The sequence below is a fragment of the Triturus cristatus genome, chromosome 10 (genome assembly GCF_964204655.1).
Source record: "Triturus cristatus chromosome 10, aTriCri1.1, whole genome shotgun sequence".
NCBI lineage: Eukaryota > Metazoa > Chordata > Amphibia > Caudata > Salamandridae > Triturus > Triturus cristatus.
Window position 1 is genome coordinate 331,329,988 of NC_140593.1, and position 26,596 is coordinate 331,356,583.

General features: G+C 49.4%; 1 protein-coding gene across 1 annotated transcript in view; it reads left to right on the forward strand.

The window, feature by feature from the left end:
- Positions 1–26,596, forward strand: part of IGF2BP3 (insulin like growth factor 2 mRNA binding protein 3) — a 643,796-nt gene that overhangs the window by 196,824 nt on the left and 420,376 nt on the right. Inside the window, exons 4-5 of the mRNA XM_085631537.1 lie at positions 6,035–6,086; positions 6,176–6,239. Coding sequence (XP_085487663.1) covers positions 6,035–6,086; positions 6,176–6,239 — 116 coding nt within the window. The remainder of the gene's footprint in view (positions 1–6,034; positions 6,087–6,175; positions 6,240–26,596) is intronic.

A 26,596-nucleotide genomic window follows, 5' to 3' on the forward strand; every position in this document is an offset into this window, starting at 1 on the left:
GCTCGTCGCCTCCACGGATCTCAGCTCTGCTGTGGATCAGGGTCGGAGAAGTCTGGAAGTCAAGGCTCTGGTCGGGCTCTGCAGTCGGTTCCTCGTAGAACGTGGGCAAAGCAAAGGGTAGTCTCTTGATGGTGCCTGTTTGCACAGGGTAGCCACTCCTTGGCCACAAGGGAGATTCTTCAGTCTTCTTCTTTCGTCGAATGTCGAAGGTCCAGAGTTTCTGTTCAAGTTTGCAGGTTCAGGATAATCTAAAGTCTTGAGGCCCAACTCCCACTCTTATACTAATCTGGGGGGCTGGGATACCTGCTAGGTCACGCCTTATGGGTGGGACCTGGGAGGGGGTCGTTACACCCACTTCCCTTTGTCCAGTTTCGCGCCAGAGCTGGGGCTGGAGTGCCCCAGCGCCGGTTTGAACTGGACTATGCAAGGAACACCTTGTGTGCCCCAGTCATGTCTCATGCCTTTCAGCCCACCCTGCCCCAATACACTAAAGGCTGTCTGGGGAGGTGCTACCACCTCCCCTAGCAGGAAACCTATTGTCCAGGCCTCCCTGGCTGGGATCACTCCCAGCTGCAGAAGGTCAGACTTGTGTCGTGGCAGCAGCATCCATTTTGTGATGCTGAGGCTTTGGTCAGAGGCTAACAGTGAAGTATGATTTTAACATGTCTTTCCCTCTAGAAGGGGGGGAATAATATCCTCATGTCCAGAAATGGCATGGGGGTATTATTCCACAGTGTTAGACACCTTACACAACATGTTTCGATAAAGCCAAACCATAGTTACCATAACCGTCTAAGATTATAAGGCACTTTAAGAGTATATGGTAGGCTATATCATAGAACAGCTATAAGGACATGGTTCCGAAAGCTGCAGACAGGCTCAGCTCATGCTAGAGCACCATCTCACATGTTACCAAGCACTCTGCCTCCAGGATTGTTCAGGCCTGCCATAGGAGTGACTGATAGGTACACATGTGTCTATATGTAAGTTAGGTATAGGAATACTACACCTAAGCAAGGGGTGATTACACGACCTTGCCCCAGCTGAGTGATCAGCCAGTTGTGTCAAAATGGAAGGCCGGGCCAGGGGTGGCATAATACATGCTGCAGCCCCTGGTAGGCCTAGGGTACACTGTACAGGGGCCAATAAGGTGATCCTATCCAAATGGGTTATGCACCTAAAGTACATAGTATTAATTTAGAGAGAGAACAGCAGGGCTGTGGGTCTGATTAGCAGGCCCACAGCCACATCGAAGTCGAAAACCAGTAAAGCAAAAGCAAAAAGTGGGGGTGAACATAGAAAGCAGACCCTACTCTCCTACAACCGTTACACTCATTCCCTGTGGGATACAGTGGAGGACGTGCTGCCCCAGTGTCCGGAGGAGGCCCGGACACGGCTCGCCCAGGCTCTTGCCGAGGGGCGGGATGCAGCACGGCACGCTATCCGATGTGGACTGGACACTACGGACTCGCTGGGTAGGGCTATGTCGACCACAGTGGCGCTCCGCCGCCATGCCTGGCTGCGGTCCACGAGTTTTTCTGGGGATGTCCAGAGCACCCTCATGGACATGCCCTTCGATGGCAGTCGCCTTTTTGGCGATAAGGCGGATAGTGCGCTGGAGCGCTTTAAGGACTCCCGGGCTACGGCCAAGTCCTTGGGCTTCTCGGCCCCGCGCATGCAAACTTCCGCTTTTTGCCCATTTCGTGGCCAAGGAAGGGGCGCCCCCTCACGTCCGCCTAGCCGCAGAACCAACCTCCACGTGGTTGCTCACGTGGATTCCGTCTCAGCGGTACAGGGGGACAACGTGCCGGTCGATCCACATCTACCCCGGCAGCATCCGCCTAAAAGCCCTCCTAGTCCGTGCTTTCAGGCCCATTCCACGCCAGTGGGAGGCAGAGTTCGCCATCACCTGCTCCACTGGCGTTCCATCACATCGGACAGATGGGTGCTGCAAATCGTCCTAAGGGGCTACTCCCTCCTCTTCGAGGCGACCCCTCCAGCCATGCCGCCGCAGTACCACCGCATGTCAGGGGATCACTTGGGCCTTCTACAGGAGGAAGTTGCGGTCCTCTTGGTCAAGGGGGCTATCGAGCACGTTCCTGGTCCAGAAGTAGGTCGTGGTTGTTGTTCCCACTACTTTCTGGTTCCCAAGAAGGGCAAAGGGGGCCTACGCCCTATCTTGGACCTCAGGAGCGTCAACGCCTTCCTACGAAAGGAGCGGTTCAAGATGCTAACTTTAGCTCTGGTTCTGGCTGCCCTAGATCCTGGAGACTGGATGGTAGCGTTGGACTTGCAGGACGCTTATTTACACATCCCCGTCCTGCCGGCCCACCGGCGTTACCTGTGGTTCACGGTGGGCCAGGAGTATTTTCAGTTTACCGTGCTCCCCTTCGGCCTCACCAGTGCCCCTTGGGTGTTCACGAAAGTGATGGCGGTGGTCGCAGCTCATCTGCGCAGATCAGGGGTTCCAGTCTTCCCCTATCTCGACGACTGGTTGTTGAAGGCGGGCTCGCCCCAGGCAGTCGTCTCCCACCTCCAGACTACGGCCGATCTCCTGCATTTGCTGGGGTTCCCCATCAATGTGCCGAAGTCGCATCTGAGTCCCTCCCAGAAGCTCCTCTTCATCGGAGCGGTTCTGGACTCGGCGCAGTTCCGTGCTTATCCTCCGGAGCAGCGGGTCTGGGATATTCAGGCTCTGATTCCCATCTTTCAGCCTCTATCCCGGGTTTCGGTCAGGTTGGAGCTGCGGCTTCTGGGTCTGATGGCCTCCTGCATCCTGTTAGTGCATCATGCCAGATGGCGAATGCGGGCTCTGCAGTGGGACCTGAAGTTTCAGTGGGCCCAGCATCGGGGCAACCTGTCCGACCACGTCCTGATCTCGGAGGGCACTGCAAGACAGTTGCAGTGGTGTCTCACGGACCGCGATTGGGTCAGCGGTAGATCCCTCTCCCTACCACAACCGGAGCACGTAGTGATGACTGATGCGTCCCTCCTGGGATGGCGGGGGTGGGGGGCGCACATGGGAGAGGCGGAGATCAGAGGCCTCTGGTCTCCAGCGGAGTCCCGGCTCCATATCAACCTTCTGGAGCTGAAGGCGATCTGACTTGCACTGAAGGCATTCCTTCCCTCTGTTCGGGGAAGTGTAGTGCAGGTGTTCACGGACAACACCACCGCCATGTGGTATTGCTACGAACAGGGCGGGGTGGGGTCGTGGACCCTTTGTCAGGAGGCTCCGCCTCTAGACATGGCTGGAACATCAGGGCATCACCCTGGTGGTTCAACATCTGGCGGACTCTCTGAACGCCAGCGCAGACTAACTCGGCCGCCGGTGCATGATGGATCACGAATGGCATCTAAACTTGGACGTGGCGCAAGGCCTCTTTTGGCAGTGGGAAGAGCCTTGGTTAGATCTATTCGCCACTGAAGAGAATGCGCAATGTCACCAGTTCTGCGCGTTGGAGTTTCCAAGGCTGCACTCGCTCGGGGACGCCTTTCGTCGCGAGTTGAGTTGCGGTCTGTTGTACGATTTTTCCCCTATACCACTTCTGCCCAGAGTGCTGAAGATCAGGCACGACCAGGCCCAAGTCATCTTGGCTCCGGTTTGGGCATGAAAGTACTGGTATCCCGAGCTACTCAGTCTGTCGATCGATCCCCTGATACGACTGTCTCTTCAGGAGGACCTTCTGTCACAGCAGCAGGGGACGGTCCTCCACCCGAACCTGTCCAGTCTCCACCTCCATGTGTAGAGATTGAGCGGCGACAGTTGACGCCATTTGATTTGCCTCCTGAAGTCTGCGATGGGATTCTGGCAGCCAGGCGTCCCTCCACAAAATCGGTATACGCCTGCAGGTGGAACAAACTTGTGGCATGGTGCACAGCAAAGGCTGTGGATCCCCTTTCCGCCCCTCTTTCTGAGGTTCTCCTCTTTCTTCTTTCCTTGGCCCAGCAGGGCTCTGCTCTGGGCACTCTTAAAGGTTATCTTTCAGCTATCTCTGCTTTTCTACGGCTGCCTGATCAGCCTTCTCTTTTCAAATCCCCTGTTTCTCGCTTCTTCAAAGGCATTACTCACATGTTTCCTCCTGTCCCTTTCGTAATGCCTCAGTGGGATTTGAATCTGGTATTGAAGTATCTGATGTGCGCTCCTTTTGAGCCACTTCATAATTGTCTTCTTAGTCTGTTGACGCTTAAGACTGCCTTCCTGGTTGCCATCACCTCTGCTAGGAGGGTGAGTGAGCTCCAGGCTTTCTTCTAAGCCTCCTTTCTTTTCTGTCCATCCGGACAAAGTTGTTCTCAGGACTCGTCCTTCCTTTCTTCCTAAGGTGGTGACTGCCTTTCACATCGGACAGTCTGTTACGCTGCCCACCTTCTTTCTGCCTCCGCGTCCCTCGAAAGAGGAAGAGAGGCTCCTCAGTCTGGACCCAAAACGGGCGCTGTCCTTTGATTTGGACCGCACCAAGCAGTTCAGGGTGGACGACCAACTCTTTGTTGGCTACGTGGGTGCTAAGAAGGGGCAGGCGGTGCACAAGCGAACAATCTCTCGGTGGGTCGTTTTGTGTATTCAAGCTTGTTACTCCTTAGCTAAAAAGGAACCTCCTGTAGGGCTGAGGGCCCGTTCCACTCTGGCCACAGCGTCGACAACTGCCCTGGACCGGGGAGTCCCCTTGCAGGACATCTGTCAGGCAGCAATGTGGGCCTCGCTGCACATGTTTGCCAAACATTATTGCCTGGACAGCCAAGTCCAGAGAGACTGCTTCTTTGGCCGTTCTGTTCTCCAGGACTTTCTGGTGTGATTTTGGTTCGCAGACCCACCACCAGGGTTGGTATTGCTGGGGTATCTATTCTAAGGTGAGGAATCTAACTTGTTTCTTTCAGATAAACAAGTTACTTGCCTTCGGTAACGATATATCTGTAAAACATTAGTTAGTTAGATTCCTCACTGACCCACCCATCCTCTCCGTTCTGCGAACCGATATCTAGGGTTGAGGTCATCGCTTTCAGGGCCCTAGACTTTTTTGGCACCAGTGTCGGTCTCTTGCATGGCTGTGTGTTCCTGGCGCGGAAAGCTATGTACAAGAACTGATGTCAGTGCGTGAGGGCGGCGTCTAAGTACTCGGACATCATTCCTACGCCGACGACAAGGGTATTGCTGACGAAAAATCTTTCCGGATCCAGCCTGACGCCTGGGGATATTCTAAGGTGAGGAATTTAACTAATGTTTCTTACAGATATATAGTTACCGAAGGTAAGTAACTTGTTCTTCCAGTATAGCTTTTCTGTAGATTCTACTATATTTGTGTCCCAGTTACCATGAATGCTTATCCTGCTCTGTTTGTTTTGCTGTGATTTGAACATGAGATTCAACCCGAGTGAAAAGTAAGGCAAGATTGGTATGGACTCTATAGTTAATGCATTGTTAAAGGCTGTTATAAGTTGTTTTATTTTAACTTGCAGATGTTCTTCAGGGTCCTTCTTTTCCAAGGCTTTGCCGCTGGTGAAATTCATTAGGGCATCACACTCAGACTATTCGACCTTTTCATCCTCAAAGTCCACCCTCCCTAGTCTTCACCCTGGAGAATAGTTTCTGCATGACTCTGGATGCTCCCAGACCAATCTTGGAAAACAAGTAATGTGTAATTGTTAGCCAGGTGTTTGACTAGGAATATAGGGGTGGATTTTGACAGATGTTAGGAGAGAAGTGTAGGAAGAGAAAATAACACCCTAAACAGTGCTTGAATAGGCAACATAGTAGTTTTAGTTCTTCTTGTCCAGAGTAAGTTTTTGCTGCTGAGATGTGTTGACCCTCTCTTACAAATTTATGGAAGTGCTGGTATTAAGTGTTTGACACAACCTGGCCACTTAAAGCGCTTTTCCATCGCATCTGTTCTGTCTACAAGGCTTCATAAATTGTATATTTTTAGTTTTTATGGTCGACCTTTGTTCAAGCCACAGTTCTGCTGTTGATTTAATGCCAAAAGTTTAAACCTTTCTAAAATTATTTTTCTTTCTCTCATTTCTTTCCAACCCACTTTAATAGGTATTGGATAGTTTGTTAGCACAGTATGGAACAGTGGAGAACTGTGAGCAAGGTACTGGTACATTGCTTTAAAACAATTTTATTTTGCAGTTTGTGCCTACACAAATTGGTAATTGTTACCATCTTGCATTTTCTTTACAGTAAATACCGAAACAGAAACCGCAGTGGTGAATGTAACGTATGCTAATAAGGAACATGCTAGACAGTAAGTTATTTATTTACCCTCCTCACACGAAAAACATGACCGTGGCAATTACTCTGTTAATTTGATGTTTTGTACTTTCATATTTGTTTATACAGCTTAGCTTTCCCTAATAGATGGGGTACCTGTTTGAATCCGCCTTTTAAATATTGGACATCATAAGCTTTGCTGAAATACGTTGCTTTTCTAAATATTGAAAAGTTGGTTATGTAGGGTGTATATTAAGCTTGAAGTAGTGTTTGAGTGCTGCACAAGAATTTACAGATTAGTCTGGACGAATGTGTATTGTCAGATGTTATGCTGCCCTATCTCAACAAGAAGCCAGGTCATCAGGCGATTTCTGACCGATATTGGGTAAGAAAAGTGCAGAGCAACACAGACCACCAACCATCAGGACAGCTGTACTCAAACTGCCAGGTTTGGAGCTGTTAAGTCATCAAAGTGTAGATGACTTCAATGCAGACTGGGAATATTAAGATGAACATCCACAATACTACAGTCTCCCATCCTATATAGGAAAAAGGGAAAAGAATTAACTTATGCAGAAAGGAAGGAGGAACCATATATGATACATTTTATTGGAAATGGGCTAACATAAAAGTGGGCACAGTCATCCGGTGTTCATTTTGTAAATTCTGCATTAAAGGCAGTATCGTTTCACTTCTCCGTAGTCTCGACTTCACGAAGGTCTTCTTGGGAGTCTGTGATGACGATTGGAGGTCTTCGGAGTCTGAACTGTAGTATTTTTCATAACTGACCATTCTTTTCAAATTAGGGGTTTGTATAATTTTGTTTAACTTTGTCTAACTTTGTCTAGAAGTCTTTCCTCCAAACACACCTTCCACCATTTCTGTACTATATACTGGCACAACACGGCCAGGCAGGATTGAGTTTTGAGTTGGCATGTCTGCTTTCAAACAAATCTTTATTTTTTTATTTTTTTTGTCACCGAATTAGGAATACACTGATGTGCTCCAAGTTTTACGCAACACTTCCTTATGGGAAAACCATGAATCCAAAGCTCTCTGGACACACAATTCAACCATCCTATTCATGTGCTTTGATAATCCGTTGGCCTGGTGTGACTAGAGTGTAGTAATATGTGCTCGTGTTTTGTTGTATGCCTTAAATATTAAAAGGCTCTCATCTTCGATCTGATGGAATCTTTGTACAGCGTGGATTCTTACTTCCAGTTAACCTGTGGGACGTTTCATCTGGCTTCCTTTAAAGGTTTCTCTACTTTTCTACTCATTGTGGGTGTTTTTTATGACATTTTTGGCGACCATCGCCAGCCACAAAAAAAGGAACCTTTGGCTTCAGTGCCCCTAGCGGTACTGCTGCGCATGCAGAGCTGTCAAGGGCGATCGTAGGCAGATGTAACTCAGTGTCATTTCCGACACACTCACTGTGTTCAGCAGAAGCAAGACTGTGAGTAAAGGTAATCAATCCCATGCGGCAACATATTGAGTGGCCCGATCGGCTTGAACGCTCTTCATGTGGCTATCTCAGAACTTGTTCACCCATACGTGCTGCATGCGCACTGAGCATCTAGCTCCATGAGCTTCTGGCTACTTGTGGAGCCGCCTTACTTTGGAGCTCACCAGCACTCATCACCTCACCTTTCTGAGGCCTACTGTCCCCTCTGCACGGTAGCTTTAGATGCTCCTCTGTTCAAACTTTATTCATTACGTCAGCAAAATGATCGCGTTGTGCCCCAATGTGACTAATGGAGGAAAATACCTGAGCAGCAGCACATTAGAAGCCTTTGTATTTAGGCTTAATTTATTATAGGTAGTTCTGCATCTTACTCATTCAAAGATGTTTTTCAGTTTTCTGTAGTATGGTTATATTTCCACCATTTTTGGTACATCATGGGAAACCATCTATCCAATGGGAAGAGTGGATAGATCTTTTTGATAATTACCTAATAGCCCTAGATGGGCAAGAGTATGCAACTGAAAGGAAAAAAACCCTTGTTATTGGGTACAATAGGCAAAGAAGCGCACCACGTTTATAAGTACTTACTTGAAGTGCTTGGACATGACAATTAGCCTATGGATGACTTGTACGAAGAAGCCTAGCTGCACTTACAACGAGGCAATGTTCTCTTCATTAGCAAATTTCCTCTCAGTTTTTTAAATTTTTTTAAATATTTTTATTTGAACAATGCAATAGGAGCAGATGAATACGTTGTGCAGCCAGTCTGGGTTTAGATCCTAGCAATCCCATATTATGATCAACAATTCTAAACCTGTCTCCCACCCCCACGCTCCTCCCCAGACACCAGTCAACCTACACTAGACCATGACAAAGCAATGCCTTGCATTATATGCAGCAATTTAACATAGAGCAGCACCCCTCTCTGTCTCAGATCATGCCTCGTATGTATTCTCCTCCTACTGTGGTCCAAGAGGTCCAAAGAATAGTAATGCATCCAGGTGCACTACATCTTAAGAAATGTTCAGGGCTTTTTAGCTACATGTCCTGTTTCCATTCTGGCATAGTGGGGCATTCCCATGACCTCCAGTATCTAGTTGTCTCTTTCCGCTACTATGAAGGTACAGAGGGGAGGCTGGACTCTTGGCAGGTCAATGTCATTAGAAATCCCTAGGAGAAGGAATTTGGGGTCCATTAGGAGCCGAGCTGAAAAGATTTGACTAAATTCCCCTATGATAGTACAGTGCTGCTGGATTTGGGGACAAGTCCAGATCGTATGTAGGAAGGAGACATCCTCTCTCAGACATCTTAAGCAATGTGGGGTCTGTGCCCTCTCTTGTTATAGGTTTTATACCAGGCCACAGAAATCGGGTAAATCTTTGGAAGATTTTGTCTCGAGTTTATGCAACCTATCAGTTACTGCAAGTTTGGTCAGACGATGGACATACTTATCAGAGACCAACTTATTGTCCAATGCAAGAGTAAAGACTCAAACGTTTTTAGGCGTCAAAGAATCCTTCCATTAAAAATGCTCTAATTTCTGAAATTGTACAAGATTCTGAACGGTGCAAGCGAGAAATGCGTAAGAAGGAATTAGCGAGCACAGAAGGCGAAGTTGCTGCTTTGGTGAAAAAAGTCCGCTCAAAATGCGGAACCTCGTTACATATGAGCGACTCGAAGTGGAGCTTTGCGTCTAACAAGGAATGCAGGAAATGTGGTTGCAAAAGGCAATATACTCACATGCAAAGAAATTATTAAAATTAATGTGGTTGTTACAGATTGAACGTTCTGGGAGAACAGCAACGACTATCATATGCTGAAGCAGATGAAAATGAGAGAAGTCCGATCAAAAGCCTTCTTTGTGATTTTGGGCAAAAACTTTGAACTAATGATAGACTCTGGTTCGTTGTACACCATTGTGCTGATTAAGATGTGGAGGAAGGAGTGGCCGCATCTCTCAATGTTGCTTAAAGACCTAAATCTGAGAGGTTACCGGGGGAGAGAATAGATGTGTTGGGGTACTTCCTATCCTCTTGAATTAAAGTTGACAGATTAAAGGGAAACTCTGTTGCTGCAGATGGACCACCGATATTAGGATGGATGCATCAATATGACTTGCATATTATGATTCATCCTCATGCTCTGGCGCTGTGGATAATTTAAGTGCAGAGGAAGTGTTAGATGAAGTGAGAGATGTTTTTAACGAAACAGGGGGGGAAAATGATGGGGTATGTTCATAGAATATTTTTAGAAAGGGTACGGTTCCTGTGAAACCTAAATTGAGTGCCAGTTGTAAGAGGTTAAAAAAAAAAAAAAGTTTAACATGATAAAAGATGTGGTCATAGAACCAGATGAAGCATCTGCATGGGTTTCCTCAGTGGTCATAACCAAGAAAAGTGATTGCAGGCTCACTTTCTGTGTGGACCATCGTAGCCTAAATAAGCATGTAGAGACGGACACATTTCTGCTCCCTAACATCAGTGAGCTTTGTTGCTCAAAGTTGGTAGGTACTGTTCTAAACTTGATCTGAAAAGTGCTTACCACCAGATCAGATTGCATGAAGAATCTAGGAGACTTATGGCATTCATCACTACGGAGGCACTTTCCAGTTTACAAGGATGCTGGTTTGTCCTCTGTTGCGAACCTGTTTCTGCCGATAATGTCTGAGGTTTTTAAAGGGATAGCAGATGTGATGTACTTTCAGGAAGACGTCATGGATTTTGTAGAGTCTTTGCAAGGACATAGCAATACCCTGAGAAGTTTTGGGCAGATTAAGGGAAGCAGGCCTCACCTTGAGAGACCAATGCAGATTCCTATTTGAGGAGATTGAAAATCTAATTCATACTATCGAGTCAGGGAGAATTTATTGAAATCAATCAGATCTGCACCTGCTCCCTGTGATCCAGATCAGTTACAATCCTTCATAGTTCTGATTTAATATTACTCCAAATTTGTCAAACTTTGCAGAGAAGACAATGTTTAAGGATGCTTCCGCGAAAGGGATTTATGTTTAAGTGGGGGGGATGTTCAACAAAAAGCATTTGCTGTTGTGAGGAAAGATGTGTGAGGCAGGAATTCTGGCGCCTTTTGACACTCCACACAGATCGATATTGATGGTGGATGCAAGCGCATGTTGTGTGAGCAGTTTTATCCCAGATGCATGGTTCTAGGGAGAGTACTGGTCTTTGCATCTGGCTCCTTAATGAAAAGCAAATGTAACTATTGTGTGATGGAGCATGAGGCCTTAGCTGCAGCATGGTTTGTGGAACATTGCAGGACCCTTCTGTGGGGTCTGGATTTTTGCATACCCATGAATCACAACACCCTCATCAAGGTGTTAAGCAGGCAAAGGGTCAGGCTGGCGAGGCTAGCCTCCAGACTTTAAGCAGAATGTTCCTCACTATTGTCCTTAGATTAAGCTTAAGTTGATCGAAGCATTTTGGCAAGGTAACCGAAAGGGAGCTGTAGCGTGGCTGTAAGATGTAGGAGAATGTGTTGGAGAAACGTTTACAGTGGAGGAATGGAGTAATTGCATGGAGTCCATACAGAACACCGCAGCCACACTAGTCCTCGCCATTCCTCGACAGGAACACACGTCCCAACACCTACGGTAACTCCACTGGCTCCCCGTTGAAAAGAGTCCCTTTCAAGAACCCAATACCTCAACAAGAGGATCTCCTTCCACGTACCCAAGAGATACCTCCGATCCGCCGACCTTGCCCTCGCCCTCGCCGAAACCCCTGCATACCCAGAGCCAGAATAGGTGGAAGAACCTTCTCCTACATCGCAGCAAAGACCTAGAACGAGCTCCCGCTCAACATGTGACGTGAGAAAAGATTAAAGACAGCCGTTCAGGCAGCACGAGGGTCATATCGAAGACCCTGGCTTACCGTGGAGCACAGTGTGCTTGGGTTTTATAGGGCCCATATAAGGGATGAGGGAAAGCATGAAGAATGCATTGGTAATCGTGGGTGTACAGTCCCAGTTGTTGATAGTTAGGTTTATGCCTGAAGTGACCACGAGTTTTACTATTGAAACAATGAGAGGTTTTTGGAGGAAGGATTTCCTCCGATTAATTACAGATAATGGGACACAACTCACATCACATGAAATGAAGTCGTTTCTGGAAAATTGTGGTATAAAGCACCACAGAATCCTACTGTACAACCCCCAAGCCAGTGGGATGGTGAAAGGGCCAACTGCTTGGTGAAGGGTGCCATATCAATAGCCAGTCAAAGTAGAGGAGATGTTAAGATGATGGTGAATTACATGATTTGGGCCCATTGCATCACAGCAAAAAATGTAACCAACATTTCTCCATTTGAAAAGATGAGGGAGGAAGCCGGGCACAACTGCTGTTCATGTAATGCTCTCTACCTGAAACCTTCGGGTCAAGTTTGCGCTATATTAAACGTTGGAGAAAAAAGTTGACTCTGGACTGACTGACCAACAGTAGTTACGAGAAGGAGAAGAAGGAAAAATGAGAAACCAAAGTTGTGATAAGAGCTGGTAACTGTGTGAAAAAGCATGTAATAATGAGTAAAGGATTATCCACATTTTGGGGCCCAATCAAGGTTAAGGAAGAGTTTGACTGTTATGTCGAGTTGGCGAATGGAAACAAGTGGAATAAGCCAGAAGGAAGACGACACTGTTGGCCAAAACGAGGAACATGTCCAAAGGGGACTCGATAGTTGCACGATGATGGATGATGAAGAGCTGGTGAGGTTTATGGTGGTTGCGGCGAGGAGACAAGTTGAGAATGGTGGAGGTGATGCAAGCAAACATGTTTGACAACCCTGTACCTTCCATAGGAATGAGAGAATCGAGTAATCTCAGGAACCGCAAACCTCCTTGCTATTTGGAGGATTATGTGCGGCCTTTTTCAATGTTAAATTTATAACATTTTTGTTTATAATCGTTGCTGTAATGTTATACTAGTCTTTGTTTTAGTTGTTTGAGTAGAAAAGGAGAAGATGTGTAGTAATATGCACTCTTGTTTGATGTATGCCTCTAATATTTAAAATGCTCTTTCATCTCAGTTCTGATAGAATCTTTGTACAGTGTGGGTTCTTGCTTTCAGTTAACTTGTGGCTGGTGAGTCGAGGATCACATTTCATCTGATTTTGTTTAATTAATGGTTTCTCTATCTTTCTACACATTCTGAGAATTTTCTCAGGATAGAGCCATCCGCAAATGCTTAATCGAGAAATTATTTAAAAAAAATCACACCTCTACTAACACAAATTAAACACCAATGTCTACGACCATACTCTTAGGCACACATTCCCGAGCAAATTACTTAAATTAAATTTCTGTCGTAGTATGTGCTTGACAAACATTTGGTCACTATCTGTTTTGATAAGCCAGCACTCATTGTACAGTATGGGATCTAAAGTTCCATAATGTTCAACCCTAATTTTGTCCTGATTTCAGTGGGAATTTGCACCGGAGGAAAAAGGTGCTGAGCGTCAGTTTTTGTTTTTCTTGCACACGGGATGGAGTCCCTCACCACTTGCTTTACTAGGCAATCTGTTAATGGCTGCCAGTACTGCCCTTTCACCCTTACTTTGGTTAAAAAGCTTTCCAAGGAACTCCCATACGCTGTTGACGCCCCCCCCCCCCCCCCCTGTTCTTCGGAAGAAACTAATTGGCGACTTTACAATGTATTAAGTCATTACTCCACAAGCTGTGAAGTAGTAAAACTCCTTTAGTCCAAAAGCTCAAACCCTGGCATCCGCTACACCACTTCTCTCTTAGGCTGTCTCCACCGTTCTTCCTCACCAACCACCCAGAGTTCCCACATTCCAGCGCTTCTCCCTATTGAACATTCTAAGGAATAGCAGCCTTCCCATGACAACCTCAGTTCCACGTGCTATAAAACACAACACATTCCCCCAACCCCTAAACCCCCCCCCCCCCCCCCCCCATTAATTTTCCATAAGGGAACAAATCTGGTAATCTGTTCTGTAGAATAATTATAGAATAATTATACAGACCTTTATGCAAATTTACATAGAAATGAGACCTGGCTGAATGTTGTACTAGAATAAACGTGTACATTCACTAATTACTGAAGAGACCTGTGCATAAATGTGTATTTACTCATTACTGAACAGAACTGCACAAATATTGAGAGGACTAAACGCAATACTCGTGCTACTGCTCAGTAAAAATTGCTACAAAATCATAAAAGCGTCTAGGTTTCAAAATTGGTCGTCCTATCACCATAGGTCCTGTTGGATGAATCTCCTCTCTGGGGTTCCCTGGATACTGTTGCATGAATTTCCTTCCTCAAGCAAATCTACATATGCATATTTGCATGTGCTAAAATGCAGTTAAAAATATTTTTTAGTAGTAAGATTTCCTGGCCTACTTCTGTAAATTCTTGTGAATTCATGAAAGCTGTAAATCTACAATAATGCAAGGACTAAACCATGGGTACAGTTTTGTGAATTCTTTAAGAATTGTGCCCCTATGTAGGTCAGGCATTAACCAAGACCTTATGTTTTAATTAAAATTCCATGTCGCTCTCTTCTTCCTCCCTGCTTCAGTGTGAGTGACCACATTCTTGACAAGGAACATATTGGCATACAGTAGTTTTGTTCAGTGCCCAAAAACTACTGCGGCAATGTGTGCTTTTTGAGACTAGAAAATATATATATTTTTTGGGGCAATGTTTGTTATAATGCTGAGGGCACAGCAGCTCCACAACAATGTTTTCCAAAAATTGTCATTCCGTAATCACCCTAAGTGGAACTGCCCTACAGTATCCCAGGCAGTCCAGCAAGGCCAATCCCCCCCCCCCCCCCCACCCTCTTCCCTCGATCTAGTTAACACGCGGTTGGAGAGCCGTGCCCTCTGCCATATAAACTTGGTAATCATTGTTTTCAGTTCTGAGAAAGGCGCCCGATCCACTGAGAACGGTAGGCCCTAAAAGATATAGTAAACGCAGGAGAACATTCATTTTTATGGCATTGACCCGCCCTATCCAGGAGAGGTAAGCCGTCCGCCATCTAACAAGATCAGCTTTAAGCTGGGGCAGCACCAGGGGGTAGTTAGAGCCATAGAGGTGTTCCAGCTTGGGGGTGAGTTTGATGCCGAGATGTGATATCTTTGTGCGCACTCCGGAAAGGGGTCGCACCTTCAAAAGCCCGCATGGACTCCTTGGGCACCGCGAGTTTAAGAAGGAATGAATTCGAAAGGTTCACCTTGGAGCCCGAGGCCTGTTCATAAGAGGAGAGTTTGGCTTGGATCGCTGGGAGAGAAGACTGCGGCCTCGTGACTGAGAGAGGCACATCAGCAAAGAGGATACATTTTGTTCATCCATGCCAAATGCCCCCCCCCCCCCTGTCCTGGTTGCACCGAATGCACTCTGCGAAAGGTTCTATGCTGAGCGCAAAAAAGTAAGGGGGATAAAGGGCACCCCTGTCGGGTGCTCCTTGAAAGGTTAAAAGGTTCCGAGGCGAATACATTTACCACGACCCTAGAACGTGGTGCGCAATATTACACCCGAGCCATTCCAATGAAGGTCTCCTTAAAGCCAAACCGACGCAGTGTATGAGTCATAAAGGCCCAGTCAAAGGCCTTCTCGTCTAGCGAGAGAAGGAACGCCTGTATGGCCTTTCTCTGTGCTTTCTCAATGATGTGAATTACTCTCCGCAGGTTATCGTGGGTTTGCCTCCCCATGATAGCCTGCTTGGTCTGCCTCCGTGAGGAAATGCAGGACATTCTTCAGGCAGGCAGCCAAGATTTTAGAATCTAGCTTGGGGAGGGGGGGGGGGGGACTGGGACCTGCCCTGTCACCCTGACTCCGCACCCCTGCGTGGGCTGGAAGATCTTCGGTAGGATGATGGGAGTACAGCGGCGTTGGTGCAGGGCTCCGTTGGGTCCATATATCACCTTGCTGGAGGGGCGGACAATCGCTCGGATTTGTCAGCTGGGGAATAACTTCCTGAGTGTGCAGGCCGCTGCCCGGGTTGCTCTGTGCCAGAAACCGGCCTTACAGGGCCAGGGATTCCCTCTAATCTGTTTGGCAGCCCCTCACCGCTTATCGAAGGGAAATAGCCACGCTCTGTCCACTCCTACCCTCATCTCGCTGCTTCCCAATAATGCCTGAAGGGGCATTTTCACCTGGGCCTGGGCATGACCCTGGGCCTTGGCGTGACCCAGAGCTTCAGGGGGACCCTCGGTCCGTGACCCGTGTTCCTCTTGACCTGGAGTCAAAGAGCTCACTGCCATCAGAGCCACACCGTAGGAGAGCTAGAGTGTTGGTGGGTGGTGGGACCAAGAACTCCTTACTTACATCAATAGGGCTTCTGGGGCGGAGGCAGCATGCTGGACATGGGGCCACGAGTTGAGGCTCCCCACGAAGCTGTGAGATGGTGCCTGACCGCAACCATCTGAAGGTCAGGCACCAGGCTGCTATCTGTGCTCCCGGTGGTCCCCTCTCATGTCGGGGGAGCCCCTCCACCCTCCTCCGTACCTGGTGACCTGTCTAGTGCCGGACCTCAAGAGCTGCAGCTCCCCCGAAGGTCCCCTCTGTCCGGTGGGAGTCCCGACATTGAGAGCCGCCCTCCCGTCGCGGGCGCCGATGCCAGGCTCACTCCTCCGCTGTAGCTGAAAGAGTGTCCGGGGGGGCTGCAAGATAGTACCACCGACGCCTGCCTTCATAGTAGTCTTTGCTGGGCTCCCCTCAGGGCTCTGGCAACCGTGCTTGTGGTGGAGATCACTCGTGAGCGGCCGCCATCTTAGAAGGCGCGGGGTTCCGGTGACAGGAACGTCCTCACTCCTAAAAGCGACTCCCGGGGCTCCGAGCTCTCCTCCAGGGACACCCCTCACCTCCAGATGCCCTCAGACATCAGGTGAATCGGTTTTGGGAGCTTTAAGTGCCTTATTCTTCGTGGATATTGCTGGGCCTGGAGAGGAGCCGATCTGAGTTGCGTCCGATTGGCCAGGATGGTTGGCCACGTCCTCCTTTAACTCTTTTGGATGTATATATTGCTCACTTCCCTCCCCTTTTTTACACTTACCCTCACCATTGCACATTGCTGCACTTACCGTTCCCTTCCTTCTGCGGCACCTTCTTTTATATGTATAAACAATGTGTTTTGAATTAATTTTACAGGAGATGTTGAATGTTTTTGTTTAAACATTGTATCTACTAGGGCTATTCGTTTCATGTACCGTCCATTACCCAGGTCCTAGTGATTTGTCTGGGTCAACACCTTTGTCTTATAACAATCCTTTACTAGGCAGCAGTCAAGAGGCGTCTCCAAGGCCTCTTGTCCAGAAAAAAACTCGGTCGTGCCATTATCAGCACCCGGGTTAATCTCTACAGGGTGGCAGGGGTTTCACACCAGACTGTCAGAGGAAACTGTTCCAAGGGCAGTGGTAGAGGCACCCCTAATAAGGGAGTCTCTACTTACAAAAACTGCCTTGCCTTGCATCTCCCATTAACCCTCCACATCCCCCCCCCCCCCCCCCCCAAAAAAAACCACAACACATGTAAGGGGACGACTTAAAGGGTTTCTTCCTTGCTTGGAATAGATCACAGACCAGTGATTCTTATCCATAATCAAGCATGACAGCTACCTAGAGCTCATCTTGGCGCCACCAAACATTGCACCCACACCCTCAGCCCAGAACATCTCACATTGCCAGTGCCATATCAAGATCAAGGCAACTGTGTCTACTCTGTGCTTCCTCATCCTCAAGAAGGTCGAATCCCAAATATCAATCCTCTAACCCATCCTCTAAACAGATGCATCCTGTTGGAACATTACCCCATGCAGGATGCCATCCCCCTACTGCAGCAAGGCAACTCTAGACCTGAAGGGCACCTACTTTTACATCCCAATCCATCCAGCCCTTCAGGGCCATCTTGGCTTCCTGGTAAGTAGTCAATACTACGAGCTCAAGGTACTACCCTTTGGCATCACCATTGACCCAAGGGGTCTGGTGGAGGGACTAATGTCTCCCCCCCCCCCCCCCCCCCCGAGACGATTGGCTGATTAAGAATTCAAGCACACCGGAATGATGAACCCACACCGTGGCCGCAATCGCCCTTTTGCACAGCCTGGGGTTCACAGTTAATGCCACCTAGGCAGACTTGGTGTTGCTTCAATTTCTACCTTTCTTCGGATCAGTACTCCCCTCTGTAGTGGGCAAAGCCTTCCTCAGCCCCCCAAGGATTCAAGCACTCCAGCAACTTCTCCCTCCTTTTCAGCCACTCCACGCACTTCCAGTTCGCACAATAATGTGCCTTCTGTGAATGATGGTTTCATGCATTGCCATCATGCCCATGCCAGACTACATATGCACTCACTTCAGGAATCTCTCTCAAGACAGTGGTCAAAAGCAAAGGGGCAGTTTGAAAATCTAGTGTCTGTCAGGGCCAGCACCCATCGGTCTCTGCTAGAACAGCAACAACCTGTTGCAGGGTAGGCCCTTGACAGACCCATTTCTGCAAGCAACCATTCCACAGACTCCTCTCTAGTCTGCTGTGGAGCACACCTCAACCACATGGCAGTCCAGGGCCTGTGGCCACCTCATCAAAGGGGTCTCTGCATCACTTGGAACTATTAGCCATCCATCTAGCTCTCAAAGCCTTTCTTTCGCAGATTCAAAACGAGGCATTCCTGGTGCAAATGGACAATGACCATGTTATTCCAACAAAAGCCGGGAGGTAGTCCGTCTCCTCAGCCATCGACCCTAGTGCAGCAAATCTGGTGCTGAGCCACCCATTACCAAGTTCATCTCCTCGCAGGGTATCTTCCGGGAGTGGACAAAGACTTTGCAGACCTTCTCAGCAGGACACAGTAAGAAGTCCTCAATTGGGAATTCTGCCCCGGTGATTAAAGGTTTTTTGGAAGGCCATACAAGTGGTGTTCTACCAAGGATACATCCAGCTTCAGTCAGTAATCTGAATGTTGTCCTCACCAGGCTCTTGAGACCAAATACCACCCCCACTTAAGCCTCTGCATTCATGCCATTTGCAGTTTCTCTCTTGGAAGTATTGGTGAACTACAGGCCCTCACATTGGCAGGAACCTTTCTTCCAGATACATGGGGGTAAAGTGGTTTTTAAAACCAACATACATTCTTACCCAAGGTAGTCTCCTCTTTCCACTTGAACCAGACCTTCAGTCCTCAGACTTTTTTCCATGTCCAGACTCTGTAGCTGGAAGGGCTCTACCACTTGATCGCATGCACACTCTTATTAACTACATTGATCGAACCAAATCCTTTCACAAAGCTTAGCCACTGTTTGTGACTTTTTCACAGTCTCCTAAAGGTCATTCCATTTCGAAGGCGGGGATTGCCAGATGGATTTGTCAAATCATCCAAACCAGTTTCGTAAAAGCTAAAAGAACCCTACTTCCCGCCCCCCCAGCCACACCACCAGCAAACTTGGTTGCTACTATGACATGTCTAGGAGCTATACCCATAGCAGATATTTGTAAAACTGCAACATGGTCTACTCCACACACTTGCACAAAGTATTATCGTGTACATATCCTTCCTAGGCAGTGAACTAGAGTTGGTCAAACTGTGTCCAGGACTTTTTCAGACCTCTGCACCATCCACTGCATAGACACCTCTTTGGGAGTACTGCTTTACTGTTGATCATGTGTATCTATAGCCACACATAATGTAAACAGATTATATTACTTACCCTGAAGCATGTTTGTTGCATGTAGTGCTGTAGATTCACATGAGCCCAAACTTCTCCCCAGAAGCCAGTGTGACAGACTTTTTCCTAATACTATTTTCTCTCCATGCCAGTGGTTCCCAAACTTTTTAGGCCTACGGCTTCTTTGACCTATTGGCTGTTGTCCACAGCTCCCTATTATATTACTTTGTTAGGCTTGTGGGGGGTGGATGTAATCTCAGTCTCTGGAGTACTTTTTCTCACTGAAAATAGGAATGAAGCCAGTGAAGGTATTATGATAGATGGAACGAAATAAAAATATAACAGATGTTTTACAACTTTAATTGGTCAAGTCAGAAATATTCTTCAGCACTGAGGGTCTCCCTATGAAATTTTTTAAAATAATTTTTGGTTTTAAAAAATTGCCTCTAGGCTAGGGGCTCACTCATGGTAACCAAGTGGAGGGGGAGATGGGCGAGGGACGAAATAAATAATTCTCATTGGCATCTTTCGTGAGATCGCTTCAGTCATTTTGTTTTCAGTGTCCTGACAATTGTCAGGCGAAATAATATCCAGGCACAGGGCTACTTTATCGTGTTAATAATCTATCCTTTTACAATTCAAGAAAAATATACTGGCTACTTGAAATGAAAAAAATATGAAAGTGAATGTACTTAATAACCTAAAGTACCGGTTAGCGACTGAAAAGTGCAGATTCTCTTCCATTAAAAGTATTTACTACTTAAAGGAAGACCAGCTAATCGATATTTCAATGTAAAGAATTGAAGATACTCAGTACTGGATAGCGCCATTTAAAGAACTGGTGCTTTTTTCTGAAAAAGTAAAACGTATCCAAGATAGTGGATAAGTCATCAAAGGCTTAACTCTGTAGAACACCGCAAAAATACCAGTATTCAAGGAGGCTGCATCTATTAAATTAAGAGTATTAAAAATGTGTATTAATTTATGGGGTTGGTAAGATGCTGGTCAAGCGGTGCCCTTCAACCATACTTAACTGTTGTGGCGAGGAAGAGGGGACGTGGTCTAATAAAAATGGCTGTCCAATTAAATGTGTGAAGCTTGCCAATTAAATCTATATAGGCCTCTCGACCAAACAATACTGAAAATAGACTATCTTTATTCATCTATTAATTTTTGCTCCCAGGCACTATGGCTGGGTGCCTGTGGACAAATTGCTTTGAGACTGATACTTTGAAATCTGTAATTGTTACTGTCCTGGAATCATTACCATTGTCTGTATTTTATTCATTTTATTGTAGTATTCTTTTTTAAATGTTTTTTATGATGCACTCTTTTATGGCTGGTATACAGCCGAATAAAGATTTTGACTGACTGAGACTATCTTTAAGCTAAACTTTTCCAGTGGGCATGACTGCTGGTTTAAAAATGCTTCAAAGTTAATGTAACGTAAATCCTAGAGCACTGCAGATCACCTTGCAGTCAGTTTAGCATCATCAAACGTAACCCAAATTTGCCTCCTACATATTTCCCAACTAAAAAAAAAAATCCATGAAACTAAAGACTTCTTCCTACTGACTCAACCCAACATGTGACACTGGCAACACTTTGGCTAGCTGGCGCCGCTATTGTTCCATGGAGCTTTACATGTTTATACATAGTCACATACAGCATTGAGAATCACGCAACTGGTGACGGACGCGCATTCGCAGTGATTGGCCTGTCAGTGTGATCTGAAAGAAACACGTTAGTTAGATTCCTCACCTTAGAATATCCCCAGGCGTCAGACTGGATCCGGAAGATTTTTGTAGCAATACCCCTTGCGCGTCGCTAGGCTTAGTCTGCGGCTCCGCGTCCGTTGTTGGCGTCGTGCGCCGGAATGACGTCGTCTGAGTACTTAGACGCCGCCCTCGCGCGCTGACGTCAGTTCTTCTTTTTTCTGCGCCAGTAAGCGCCGATCCGGGAGAGCTACCCCTTTAGTCAATTTTTGTCTAACTTTTTCGACTTTTTGGTCACTTCTCGACTCTGGTGCCGGTAGGATGCCTGGTTTCAAGGCCTGCGACGACTGTCACCGACTGATGTCGGTGACCGATCACCGCCGGTGCCTGTACTGCTTGGGCCTCGACGAGTCGTGCTCAGATTGTATGGCCCTGACCTCGAAAGCTAGGCGGGAGCGGTCCCGCAAGCTTCTCGAGCTTCGCCACTCGGCTCCGCGCCCCTCTCGATCCCGGTCCAGGAGGAGGTCCAAGGATCGGTCGCGGAGCCGCGCTCGACATCGTCGCTCGTCTGGCTCGAAGTCTTCGGGTAAGTTGAAGCACTCTAAGAAGTCCAAGAGGCGACACCGCTCTTCGGACTCCCCTCGCCGGTCACGTGACTCGGCCGAGGGTCAGGGTGGTTCCACCCCCGCAGCTCCGCTTGAGCCGCAGGCGCCGCGCAAATCCCCATACCCGCCAGTCCCTGGGATTGACGCGACGCCGACGGAGGTCAGTGCCTTCCTCTCGGCCATGAGGAGCCTGGCCCCGCCGTCGACGCCCGCTGGCGCGCCTTCGGGCCCCGCGGACTCGACTGGGTGACCTTGCGTGCTGGCGGCTCTGGCCCCGGCGCTGTTGGAGGCTCCGGCCCCGATGCCGCAGGGGCCCGAGCCTGGGCCCCCGTTGATGCCGGTCGACCTAGTCATGCCTCCTCTGCCGACACCGGTACCACCCCCGACATCCGACTGGTCGACGTCGATCCCTGGTTCAGCCCCTGTCCGGTCCCGACGCCGATGCGGCGCCGCATCCGACGCCGCTAGAGACGCATTGTCTATCGACCGGCTCCGATCATTCCTCCTGTTTACCAGGAATCGGATGACGGGGTTGACTGGGAGGGGTCTGCGGACCCTATGGCCCTTCAAGGGCAACTTTCTCAGGACTGGGCAGATGAACTGGGGGAGGCCAGTGGATTGGATACCTCACCGGACACTGGATTCATCTCTCCTCCGACTGTGGCTTCGGAGGAGGGTGCAGCTTTTTCTGTGGTGCTGCGCAAGGCGGCCGCGGCCCTTGGGCTTGAGCTGCCTGCCGTGGCTGTGAGGACTAACATACTCACTGAGGTGCTTCAGTCTGCCGCATGCTCCACTGAGCCTCTGCTGTAATTCAATGAGGCCCTCACTGACGTTCTGCAGGGCACCTGGTCCAAGCCCTCCACAGTCCCTACTGTGGATAGGAACGTTGCCAGGCACCACCGCCCTGCTCCGGGCGACCCCAGTTTTCTGTCCCAACACCCCACCCCCGAGAGTCTGGTTATCCAGGCCTCTACCTCCCAATCCTCCTTCCCGTACGCTCCTCCGGACCGGGATTCCAAGAGACTGGAACAGTTCGGTAAGCTGTTCTCCTCGCTCAGTTTGGGCCTGCGGTCTTGGAACACCGCCTGTCTCTTGGACCGTTATTCCCACTCTCTGTGGGATACGGTGGAGGACGTGCTGCCACTATGCCCGGAGGAGGCCCGGGCACGGCTTTCCTCGGCTCTGGCCGATGGGAGAGATGCAGCGCGCCATGTCATCCGATGTGGACTCGACACTACGGACTCGCTGGGTAGGGTGATTTCTACCACGGTGACGCTTCGACGTCAAGCCTGGCTGCGGTCCACGTCCTTTTCAGGGGATGTCCAGAGCACACTCATGGACATGCCTTTTGATGGCGCTCGCCTTTTTGGTGAGAAAGCGGACAGTGCGCTGGCTCGCTTCAAGGACTCCCGGGCTACCGCCAAGTCCTTGGGCCTCTCGGCCCCGCGGCCACAAACTTCCGCTTTTCGCTCCTTTCGTGGCCAAGGAAGGGGCACCTCCTCACGTCCGCCTAGCCACCGGCCGCAGAACCAGCCTGCACGCGGTCGCAGACGTGGTTTCCACCGAGGTGGTACTGGAGGACAACGCGGTCAGTCCACATTCACCCCGGCAGCATCCGCCTCAAAGCCTTCCTAGTCCGAGCTTTCAGGCCCATTCCTCGCCAGTGGGAGGACGGGTTCGCCATCACCTGCCCTACTGGCGTACCATTACTTCGGACAGGTGGGTGCTGCAAATCGTCCGAAGGGTCTACTCCCTCCCCTTCGAGACGACCCCTACAGCCATGCCACCGCAGCACCACCGTATCTCGGAGGATCATTTGAATCTTCTGCGAGAGGAAGTTTCGGCCCTCTTGGCCAAAGAGGCCGTCGAGCGCGTTCCGAGCCCAGAAGTAGGTTTTGGTTGTTATTCCCACTACTTTATGGTTCCCAAGAAGGGCAAAGGAGGCCTACGCCCTATCTTGGACCTTCGGAACGTCAATGCCTTCCTCCGGAAGGAACGGTTCAAAATGTTGACTTTGGCTCAGGTTCTAGCTGCCCTAGACCCTGGAGACTGGATGGTAGCGTTGGACTTGCAGGACGCATATTTCCATATCCCCGTCCTGCCGGCCCACCGGCTTTACCTGCGGTTCACGGTGGGTGAGGAGCACTTTCAGTTCACCGTGCTCCCCTTCGGCCTTACCAGTGCCCCTCGGGTGTTCACGAAAGTGATGGCAGTGGTCGCAGCTCATCTGCGCAGATCAGGGGTTCCAGTCTTCCCCCTATCTCGACGACTGGTTGTTGAAGGCGGGCTCGCCCCAGACAGTTGTCTCCCACCTCCAGACTACGGCGGATCTCCTGCATTTGCTGGGGTTTTCCATCAATGTGCCAAAGTCACACCTGAGCCCCTCTCAGAAGCTCCTCTTCATCGGAGCGGTTCTCGATTCGGCGCAGTTCCGGGTCCATCCACCGGAACAGTGGGTCCGGGATATACAGCCCCTAATTCCCATCTTTCGGCCTCTATCCTGGGTTTCGGTCAGGCTAGTATTGCGGCTTCTGGGGCTGATGGCCTCCTGCATCCTACTAGTGCATCACGCCAGGCGGCGCATGCGGGCTCTGCAGTGGGACCTGAAGTTTCAGTGGGCCCAGCATCACCGCAACCTGTCCGACCATGTCTTGATCTCGGAGGGCACTGCACAGCAGTTGCAGTGGTGGCTCACGGACCGCGATTGGGTCACGGGCAAGAGCCTCTCCCTACCCCTACCGGAGCATGTCGTAGTGACAGATGCGTCCCTCCTGGGATGGGGTGGTCATATGGGAGAGGCGGGGATCAGAGGCCTTGTCTCCGGCGGAGTCTCGCCTCCACATCAACTTGTTGGAGCGGAGAGCGATCCGACTTGCACTGAAAGCCTTCCTTCCCTCTGTCCGGGGAAATGTCGTGCAGGTGTTCACGGACAACACCACCGCCATGTGGTATTGCAACAAACAGGGCGTGGTTGGGGTCATGGACCCTTTGTCAGGAGGCTCTGCGCCTCTGGACATGGCTGGAACACCAGGGCATCACCCTGGTGGTTCAACATCTGGCGGGCTCTCTGAACGCCAGAGCGGACGAACTCAGCCGCCGGTGCACGATGGATCATGAATGGCGTCTGAACTCCGAGGTGGCGCAAGGTCTCTTTCAGCAGTGGGGAGAGCCTTGGTTAGATCTATTCGCCACCGACGAGAACGCGCAATGTCAGCAGTTCTGTGCGTTGGAATTTTCAAGGCGGCACTCGCTAGGCGACGCTTTTCGTCGCGAGTGGAGTTGCGGTCTGTTGTACGCCTTTCCGCCTATACCACTTCTGCCCAGAGTGCTGAAGAAGATCAGGCACGACCGGGCCCAAGTCATCTTGGTGGCTCCAGGTTGGGCACGAAGGTACTGGTATCCCGAGCTACTCAGTATGTTGACCGATCCTCTGATACGTCTGCCCCTTCGGGAGGATTTTCTGTCGCAGCAGCAGGGGACGGTCCTCCACCCGAACCTGTCCAGCCTCCACCTCCATGCGTGGAGATTGAGCGGCGGCAGTTGATGCCATTTGACTTGCCTCCTGAAGTCTGTGATCTCATTCTGGCAGCCAGGTGTCCCTCCACAAAGACTGTATACGCCTGCCGGTGGAACAAATTTGTGGCATGGTGCACAGCAAAGGCTGTGGATCCCCTTTCCGCCCCTCTGTCTGAGGTTCTCCTCTTTCCTCTTTCTTTGGCCCGGCAGGGCTCTGCCCTGGGCACCTTGAAAGGTTATCTTGCTGCCATCTCTGCCTTCTTACGGCTTCCTGATCAGCCCTCTTTTCAAGTCCCCTGTAGTGTCACGCTTTCTTAAAGGCATTACTCACACGTTCCCTCCTGTCCCTTTCGTAATGACTCAGTGGGACTTGAATCTTGTCTTAACATTTCTGATGTGCGCTCCCTTTGAGCCTCTTCACAATTGTTCTCTTCGTCTTCTCACTCTTAAGACTGCTTTCCTGGTAGCCATCACCTCGGCTAGACGGGTGAGTGAGCTCCAGGCTCTGTCGTCCAAGCCCCCTTTTCTATCTGTTCATCCGGACCTTCGGCCTCGTCCTTCCTTTCTACCAAAAGTGGTGACCCCCTTTCATCTTGGGCAATCTGTCACCTTGCCCACCTTCTTTCCACCTCCGCATCCTTCCAAAGAGGAAGAGCGGCTCCACCGTCTGGACCCAAAACGTGCGCTCCTTTTATTTGGACCGCACAAAACAGTTCCGGGTGGACGACCAGCTTTTCGTTGGCTACGTGGGTGCTAAGAAGGGAAAAGCTGTGCACAAACTAACCATCTCCTGGTGGGTCGTTTTGTGTATAAAAATCTGTTATTCCTTGGCAAAAAAGGACCCTCCTGTTGGGCTGCGAGCCCATTCTACTCGGGCCACGGCGGCTACTACTGCTTTGGGCCTTGAAGTCCCTTTGCAGGACATCTGTCAGGCGGCGACGTGGGCTTCGCTGCACACGTTTGCCAGGCACTATTGCCTAGACAGCCAAGTCCGGAGGGATGGCTTCTTTGGCCGTTCTGTCCTCCAGGACTTTCTGGTGTGATCTTGGTTCGCAGACCCACCACCGGGGTTGGTATTGCTTGGGTATCTATTCTAAGGTGAGGAATCTAACTAACGTGTTTCTTTCAGATGAACAAGTTACTTACCTTCGGTAACTATGTATCTGTAAGAAACATTAGTTAGTTAGATTTCTCACCGACCCACCCATCCTCCCCGTTCTGCGAACTGACATCTAGTGTTAAGGCTATCCTTTTCAGGGCCCTAGATTTTTTTGGCACCAGTGTCGGTCTCTTGCATGGCTCTGCGTTCCTGGCGCGGAAAGCTATGTACAAGAACTGATGTCAGCGCGCGAGGGCAGCGTCTAAGTACTCCGTCATTCTGGCGCACGACGCCAACGACGGACGCGGAGCCGCAGACGATGCCTAGCGACGCGCAAGGGGTATTGCTACAAAAATC